We start from the raw sequence: 9,278 nt of genomic DNA, 5'->3' as shown, positions 1-9,278 counted from the left end.
CCCCGCAGCACAAGGCGAAGGGACCAGTAGCATTCCACACTCCCACAGTCCTGTGAATTCACAATCTTGGCTGGAAAGGTATTTTCTCTATATATTTATACCATGGGAATGCCATGGGAAAAAAAAAGAAAAAAAAAAAAAAAAGTGGCTAAGCAACAAAGGAAAGCTCAAGATGAGGCCACCTTAGCTGTTTGGCAAAAATTAAGTGAACAAGGTGCTGAAGAAATGAGGCATATCCCCGTTAACTGTGAAATAAAAGCAATTTGTTAAAAATATGAAATCAACTACTCTGTGGACAGAGACATGAGACTCCAGGATAACACTGAGCACTTGCCACTCCACAGATCAGACAATTTGCAATCATTACATCATCAAAAATTAATTTTTTTTTTCCTGTCATGGTTAAAATTTCTTTTTGTCTTTTCTTCAACAATGAAGGCTCTCAAGGGGCCAAGGACAGAGCAGGTCAAACCAGGTTGTACTCCTTCAGGTTGAGCTGTAGGATGGTGTCCTTGACAGCCGCGAAGACGAAACGGATGTTTTCTGTGTCTGTGGCACATGTGAAGTGGGAATAGATTATTTTGTCGCTGTCTGGATTTAAATCCACAAACATCTTGAGGATGAACTCCCGGGCTGCCTGTGCATCCCTCTGTGGGCCTGCAGCAAACAAGGGAACACGGTCAAGGGATGTGCACGGAGAAGTGCCACAAGAATTACCAGGGCACTTTTTCTTATGGGCTATGGGGAGATTTACATATATATATATATATATATATATATAAATAAATAAACTTGTTTATTGCACAGAAGTTCTGGGACCTGAAGTATCTTATGCTTTTTAATTAACTAGCCAACACCCACAAAAGGTATTTTTCCAGGACAGAGTTTTGACAGACTCCAAGGTGTTGGCTCACACCGTACTCTGAAATACGGAGCTCGGTGTAATCCAGTATACGTGGTGGTGCTGTATATGTGCCACAATGCTCTCCTTTGGAGCTGGAATGCATATTTCTTAATAGACAGATCTCATGCTCCAAAAGACACGAGTTTACCCTGTGCAAACATGAGAGACCTTCAGTCAACACTGCAGTCTGTCCCAACTGGCCGGGCAACACACAGCGGCTAAAAACAGTAATTTTAGCTAGTATTTATTTTATATTGCTAACAGCTCCGCAGAAAGAAAGTCACTTACTGATATTCCTTCCATTTGGCGTGTTCTCACACCCTCCATTGCAAGGATCATCTCTCAAGAGGCAGCTTTATATGCTGAAAGCACACTGTGCTTTCTAACGTCACTGTCTTGTCTCAGATGCTAAATTACATTGGAATTGTGCACTATTTGGCCAACAAGCTAACGACAGCTCACCAGCCACACACACCCTGCTGCAGAAATTGTGGCCATTTTCCACAACTGATGACTTCAGAATACCTGCATTTCCAGACAGCAGGGGGCATAAGACTCCAGAAGCGGAAGGACAACTAATTAGGAGCAATTTCATTAGTAGCTTAAATGAAGCACTGTTTGCAAAAGGCAAGTCTCCCTTTCTTCTGACATTAAGAGGGATTTTTTCCCCATCTCTAGAGCTGAGTTYTCTTTAAAAAGAAACAAGAGATAGAAACAAACCTCCTTCCTAGATTGAGTATTCCTCCTTAAAATGCACTCACCATCAAATTCTGGGAAATAGTCAACAAGATGAGAATACAGGATCTTGTCTTCCAAAAGATCTTTCTTGTTGAGGAAGAGGATAACAGAAGAGTTTTGGAACCAGGGRTAAGTGATAATGGTACGAAAGAGGGCTTTACTCTCTTCCATCCGGTTCTGAAATGAGGAGAGAAAAAAGAAAATATTTAATTGCACATATGAGGATCAATTGAACTTTCTGCTAATTGCACTCAATCACACCTGCATCAGTGCAACGACGTGGACTCATTTGGGTCCCAGAYAAGTTCTGGCTTCAGTTGATCGAGGTAGTGAAAGCAAATGCTTCACTTTCGAGCTTCATTTAACTGGCAAGTTGTTAATTCCAGGAGGCTTAGAAGTCGTTTTATGCTTTGCACAGTCATGTTGGAGGGCTGGCCATGATACCGTGCAAACCGACACACATCTTGTCCAGCACAAAATAAAAACGTAACTGCTGTCACACAACAGCATTTTTAAATCTATCAGCAGGTGTAAAAACTCAGTATTGCTCCTTCAACGAGGGCAGCAGCCAACAGGGCAGCAGCCACAGTGCAAAGCACTCCAGGTGAGGAGCAGCGAAAAGCAGCAGCGGGCATTTTTTGGGCATGCCTTCACATTGGGAAGTACCATTTTCAGAGCATGAGAAGTACAGATAATTCAAGTATCCCATGCATTTTCCATTCTCAGGCACACCATGACCCAGCGAGGCTCATGTTCCCTTTGAGAAAGGGAGGAGCAAAGGCCCAAACCCACAGCAGTCCTTGCGGATGCAGCTCCCAGAGGCAGGAGGGACATTCTCCCTTTCCCCACCCTGCTGAAGGGCTCCCGCTCTTGCGCTCACCTCRTTGTCAGACTCCACCAGAACTTGGTCATATTCACTAAGTGCTACTAAAAACATGATGGAAGTCACATTTTCAAAGCAGTGGATCCACTTCCTTCGTTCTGACCTCTGGCCTCCAACATCCACCATTCTATGGAACAGAAATACATATGTGGTGTCACAGGAGTGGCTGCAATTCTTTGTCTGAATTCAYAGCGCCAACGTGCAGTGAGAACAAAAGCTCTTTACAGTTCAATTTATACTGACAGGAGGACAGAGCAACATGTGGTCACTAACAAAGCCGCCGAGTTTACAGAATATCCTGTTCCAGAGATATATTGAACTGAAGAGACAGCCAAAGGGGACCAATACCCAATTAAACCCCCAATCTCAGCATTACTATTTCTAATTGTACAGTGCACTGATTAAGTAGCTAATTATGTCCAAAAAGACAAATCTTTCAAAACCCTGCTCTGTTAAAATACAATTCCGTATTTTCTATTAAAGCACTTTTTTCACCTTAAAGCATCTCTCGGAGAACTTCCTTTAATTATTACCCGTTTTTAGAGTGGAAGCTTTGCAAACCAGCCTGTCAGTTTTAAGTCAGACACGTAGGGTAAAATGATTTTGTCCCCCAGCTGAAGTTCAACACAGCTGGTCTAATCTGTGCAGCTTTACTAAAATTCTACACCTATCTCATAGATGAGCAAACTGTAACAGGTAAAGTGACCGCTTGTCTGTCTGTAACGCAGAGGATTCAGAGAGCGGATGGAGGCTTCGTTACTGCTTTATTCCTCCTCTCTGCATGTCAGCAAGGCAGAGAGCAATCCCTGCTGGACGGTTAGTCCCTTCTAAGCTCCGCTGGCTCCAACGCACACTCTGTTTTATGACAGGAAATGGCTTCAGCTCGGAGCTTTCCCTTAATCAGGAGGAAGCGTTACATCATTCCCGTTCCAGGAGCATCTTGCAGCAGATGCATCATAACATTACAGGGCACACGTCCGCTCCAGCCTCTCATCGAGCCGCTTGGACACAAAGGCAACACAAAGCTCTGCCTTCCTGAACCCCCTTCTGCCCTGCCTCGCTTCAGCTGCGACACGAACACACTTCAGTACCTGAAGATAATATTCTCTAGGTCAAAGGGGTACTCTATGATGCCGGTTGTAGGAACTCTAACCCGTAGCACGTCTTGCTGAGTTGGTAGATATCCTGGGGTAGCGATGCGATCCACGTCGCTAAGATAGCTACAAGAACAACGGAAAACTAACTTAGATTGCAGCCCATCACACACAAATGCTGCCACGTTGAGTCTTCTCCGAGGACAGCAAAGCGGCCAGAAATCATCTGAACTGTTCTAAAAAGTGATGCAAAAACCAACAGTGTACTTCCTTGGGGAGCAGTAATTTACGAGTCAAATCCCTTGGAGGATAAACAGACACATCAGGAACAACTTTAGCAACTTTGTGTCTTGAGGAAATAGAAGCAAACCTTCTCTACAGAGGAGGTTCAAGCGCACTGGACACATGTTGGAATTAAGTTTCACCTGCCATGCTTTCATATAAAGGAAACTATGTTATCTGGCACAGGTGATATCTTCCTGGCCTTCCTATACTTGGGTTTTGTTAATAACAAATCCACAAGTTAAATATCCAGGTAGATCTACAGGGCAAAGGACAAACTTGAAGAGAAAAAGCAATACTTCTAACACATGAACCTGAGCACAGATAACACAAGGTGGAGACTCCTGGCTCGGGTATATCCAGATGCAGAGGTTTAAATAGTTGCCTTTATTACCCACCAGAACACTTGATATACTCAAGAGAAACTAGCAAATAGCAAGGCATTTCCAGATCTAAATCTGTCCCTGGGAAAAAAAGAACAAAAAGCTTCTCCTTTCCCTCAGAGCTCGTTACCTCTATCTGGCAGAACTAAGTTTAGGAAAAATTAAGATGAAAAAGCAACCCCGGAMAAGCAGTGGCAACAGAGAACTGCAGCCTGGTTTGAATCTGGTTCCAGAAAGGCAAAACATCACATATATACATGGGGGTTTTATCCCAAAACATGCACCCAGGAGACCATGCAGCTTGCCTAATATACCAGGAAGACACTTATTGGCCTGGATGCAAAAATAAGATGTACTTAAAGAAACCATATAGTGGAATCCACTGCAGGTATCATTTGTTAAGAGCATCACTGCTATCTACCAATACGTGCCATTATATACTCACTATTTAGCAGAGTCAGAAAGCTGATATTCTCTTCTCCTGTCATAACACTCTTGGATTCCAGGGTCGTTCCACAAGGTCTTAATTGCACTTACATATGGTTGCTCAAATGTCATGACCTTTTCTACGTCCACCTCCCGGATCAGCACTGCATTGGCCTGAATATTAGAAAAGTATCACTATTCATTTAAGAAATGAAATTGCATTTTTTAAAATAGAAGGAATCGGCAAAATYCTTCCAAAGCATCATCTGCTCCTTCGCAGAATAAACTGTAAAATAGCAACAGCCTTCACCTGTCAAGATGTGCTATATCATTGTATCCCCAGGTGTTTATAAACAGTGAGGTTTTCCAAGGCAGTGTTTAGTTTGGAGAGCTCCAAACTGCCCGACTTTTGAGAAGGTAAAGCTGTATTTCAAGAACAAGCTGCTATCTCAGCTTGCTGCTCATTCAGGGTGCCGAGACATTGCTTTAGGGCGTTATAATATCAGTCTCTGCTGAGAGAGAGAATAAAATTGCCTACCCTACAAGCTATAAAATCATTGTAGGACTAAAGGATTAAAAACATTATGACAACCTGTGGAGTCTAGGAGGCACCTATCCATACCAAGCTGCTTTCTGGAAACGGTGGTAGACAGAGATTAGATACACAAAGACTGATGTTGCCTACACCATGGAGTATCATCCTCACTAGAGGAAAACCAGGAAAACAAAGGCAAGTTCTGCATCCATGATCACCAGTGCAAGTCAACACATTATAGTCACCAAAATATCTTCTGCAATGCCTCTGGAAAGCGCAAGAAAATAACTTCACTCAATGAAATACAATGTCTCTGTCCCTCAGGTAGAAAGTGGCTTTATTCCTTAACATAACTTAGTGAACAGAACCACGTATCAATAAAGCATCATAAAAAACAGCCCTTAAATATAAAATACTTATGGAGAAGAGCTCAGGGAGGTTAGGATTATAATGTGCAAGGGCACAAAAGAACRGGAACCTACAAGTCAAACCCTAGAMCTCTCCTCACCTAAAAAAAACCACACCAATTTTGTCAGAAACGCACCTTGTTCTGTTCGTATTTGTAGAGAATCTTCAGGGTTTCCATGGCCCTAATCATAGACTGCATGGCAGTGAAGATGTTCTGGTATACCAGCTTGGTGAAGCCTTTCTTGTCCTCTTCAGAGTATCCTGAGCCATGAATTATGCGCATCTGCTTAATGAACGTGCTCTTCCCGCTCTCGCCAGTGCCTGCGGGACACAAGAGCAGAAGTCAGCAGATAGAGCAAGCCTTGCTTGGGACGGAAGAAACAAAGCCAGCATCGCGTTGGACCTCACAGTTCTCATTGCCGCATCCCAACGCGTACAATCCTACCACCTACTTTTCCAGCAGCTTCCCAGGAGCCTGGAAGCCGGTCCGCACGGTCCTGCTCGCTCCCACCATGAACCCAGCGAGCATGGCAGGCAGGAAGACATCTTGTCCCTTAGAGCAGACCTCAAACGCAGCTCTGGTACTYGCTCCAAATCTCACGTTACAGCCACTCCCACGGGTCCTGCGTCAAGAGGCCCCGGGCCGTCACACCTGACCTATTCCCAGATACTCCTGCAAGATGCTCCAGTCACCGCAGCGGCCGGCGCGCGCCCACATGCGCTCGCACGTTAGCAGCTACTGCAAGYCAAGGGGACAGCAAGCAGGAAAGCTATTTGCGTGACAAGGACCACGCTGGCTTTCGCTGTGATTTGGTACCAAATGCCCTTTACCTTATAGGCTAAGTATCCTTATACAGAAAAGAATGCAAGAGCAGGAAAATCAGCTCTACAAGAAAACTCAAAAAATCCCTCCTTCATCCGTTTGACATGAGGAATCGACTCGGTGCATCTTCTTAGTGACCCGAACCTCTGTGCACCAGTTCCTGTTAAGAACTGCAATGGGAATCCTCACCGCAGCCAGACCGTTTGTGCTGCCACACCAGCCCCCCGGCACCCTTTGGATGTGACGGAGCTCAAACCGGGCCCGGAAGGGAGGGAGAAGCAGGCTGCTGCTGCTGGCAGCTGACGGGCAGCGCCGCTCAGCGGGGCGGGCAGCTCGGCGCGCGGTGCCTGCGCAGAGCTGCCTCTCGCAGCAGCCGGGGCCGAGCAGAGATGTGCCAGTGCCCGCGGGCTGAGCGGCCCCCTTTCCAAGCTGCCTCCCGCTCRGGCAGCTGGGCGCTCACCCTGATTTTTACGGCTCTAAAAAGTCAACAGGTACAGGAGAAGGCTGGTGGAAGACGCAAAGACAGCGCACTCCAGATATGGGGAGCACAAGGGGGGAAAAGCATCAACAGAGAAGAGAATATCCAGCCTCGTTTCACTCACGAGTCCCCTGGTGTTGTGGAGCTTCCCCAGCTACTTCCACTTTGCTTGTGCAGAATTCACAGACCCTGTCCCCCTTCCACGGAGGGGACACGAGGACCAGGTCTAAAACACAATTAGCCACCTCTAGGCTTTCATCCCAAGGCATTTCCACGGGGCACTCCTGCTCAGCCTCCCCAAATTTGCCATTGCTGTGCATTTCACAGAAAGCTAATCCAGAAAAACGGCTCTGTACCAGGAAAGTGCCCAACTCCCTCGATTMCCGGGAGCAGAAACACTAAGCGTGGCTCATCAGTGACGCTCCTTTTGATCTCTGCTTACAAACAGAGAGGCTGGCAGGGCCCTGGCTTCCACCGCAGGAACCACCAGGTATCCACCTCACTCCAGGGCACAGATCTATCACGGCAGCAACTCATTCATCACAACTCACCAGCACTCCTCAGGGGTGGATTTTCAATTACCCCTGCTTATAGTACCAGGCTAGGAGGCCAACAAACACAGACAAGCAGCAGGAAAAAGAAATGCAACTAGAAGCACTGAGTTGCAAAGAGGGAAACTCTCCTCATCTCCGGGAATCAACAACATTTTTGGCAACCTCATTAGGAGCTAGCACCAGAGCCACCATTAACCTGCACTAAACCACCTCTATCCCAAACAAAAAGCTCTACCACAAAGGGGTAAAAAAATACAAGTCGGAAACCGAAATCTTCTGTGGTTAAGCACGCTGTGGTGAGAAATACTTCCTTGTTTTTTTACCACAGTGACCAAAACAGAGAAAAGTAAGAAAAAAAAAAAGCCAGAGGTGCCTCAAAGCATTCCGATAATGCAAATGCGAAAGAAATTTCAGCACCATCCATTCCCTTCGGATCCCACTTGCTCCGAAACACAGATTCTGCCTGTCACTTCATCATCGTTCCTCCTTTTTAAGGAAAAGGGGGAAAAGGCAGGGGCAACCCCTTGCTTTTCTGAAGGCCACCACCAAGGCAGACTGCAAGCTCGGCGGAGCCAAACGTTCTGCTGCAGTGGTGCTCTCCTGCGCTCATCAAGGCACAATAACCTTCTTCAGGTGATTTAGGCTGTCTCCTCAGCATTACGAGGAGGAGACAACCCRAACTCACCATTTTTTTCTATCAGCTTATCAGAGCTGCAGAGATTACAACAGGTTCCCACCGTCCCACAAGTACCCGGCAGACCCTTGCAAATACATTTATTCAGTCAATAACATCCCATGCTCAACAGCAACTCCAGAAGCCAAGTAATTTGGGGGTATTCCCTCCCCTCCAACACACACACATCCCAGGAAAGAGACCACAACTGCCTAACACCAGGAGAAATGTCAAATATCTCGCAAACACATCCGTTACTGCCAGGTTCACGGTACAGCTCTGCTATTCCTCAGTTCAGGTTTTTGCTTTAGGCTTCAACAGACCCACACATGCCAGAGAAGATGGGAAAAATGACCACAGCTTTTACAACGCAGAGGCTCTTTTCAAAATTCTGAGCATTTAGAAAAAGCTCTAATGTAATTATTCATATCTGTAAACACGAGAACTCTAGGAACAAGACACACAAAATTCCTGTAAATGGCAATTACGGCAAGGAAAGAAAACTCGTGTTATGTGCAGCACCTTCAGACAYGCAAGTGAGCAACGTGGAACACAACGAAAAAGCAAATGAAAGAGCAAACGAAGCAAGGCCTTTCTGAACACAGCCTGAAACTGGGAATGCTACTTAGCCCAACCACCCCACATTGAGGATTTTTTCTTTTTAAATGAGACGCTGAATCTTACTTAAGAGTCTCTTTTACAGGGGAAAAAAAAAAGTCTCTAGAGGAACTTAATTTAAGATTAGATGGGGGAGCTTCCTAGGCCTGATCTTGCCCATGGCTCCAACCTACTTTGAAGCAAGTAGGTTTTCTAGCGGGGCGTTTCGAAGGAGCATCCGAGCCCCAAAGCCATTTCCCGGCCTGTGTGAAGCCGTACGGACKCTATACGGAACCCAAGCAGCGCCTCCGAAGCGAGCAGGGTTTCGCCCTCCCGGGGGAGGGCAGCGGCCCCCCGAGCGGCGGCAGGGCCGCGGGCACCCCGCAGCCGCCGGGCGCCGGCCCCGGGCCGCCCGCTCGTCTTCCCCGGCTGCCTTTCCGCCCGCTTCCCCGCTCCGCGCAGCCCGGCAGGCAGCGAGGCCGGGCGGGCGGCGGCGGGGC

The 9,278-nt window shown here is 46.6% G+C and overlaps 1 protein-coding gene across 1 annotated transcript; it reads right to left on the bottom strand.

Annotated features, from left to right (window-relative positions):
* Positions 1–41: 41 nt before the first annotated feature.
* Positions 42–5,996, bottom strand: LOC112946801 (guanine nucleotide-binding protein subunit alpha-11). The gene is made up of 6 exons (XM_026038747.1): positions 5,790–5,996; positions 4,730–4,884; positions 3,617–3,745; positions 2,523–2,652; positions 1,666–1,819; positions 42–657 (listed from the first exon to the last, which is right to left on the bottom strand). Exons 1-6 carry the CDS (start codon positions 5,934–5,936, stop codon positions 467–469), a joined length of 906 nt encoding a protein of 301 aa, XP_025894532.1. The 5' UTR covers positions 5,937–5,996; the 3' UTR covers positions 42–466.
* Positions 5,997–9,278: the final 3,282 nt, after the last annotated feature.

Source organism: Nothoprocta perdicaria, unplaced genomic scaffold, assembly GCF_003342845.1.
Source record: "Nothoprocta perdicaria isolate Ctin4 unplaced genomic scaffold, notPer1 scaffold_218, whole genome shotgun sequence".
Lineage (NCBI taxonomy): Eukaryota > Metazoa > Chordata > Aves > Tinamiformes > Tinamidae > Nothoprocta > Nothoprocta perdicaria.
The sequence above is the reverse complement of the archived record's forward strand: the minus strand, read 5'-3'. Positions and strand labels throughout refer to the sequence as shown.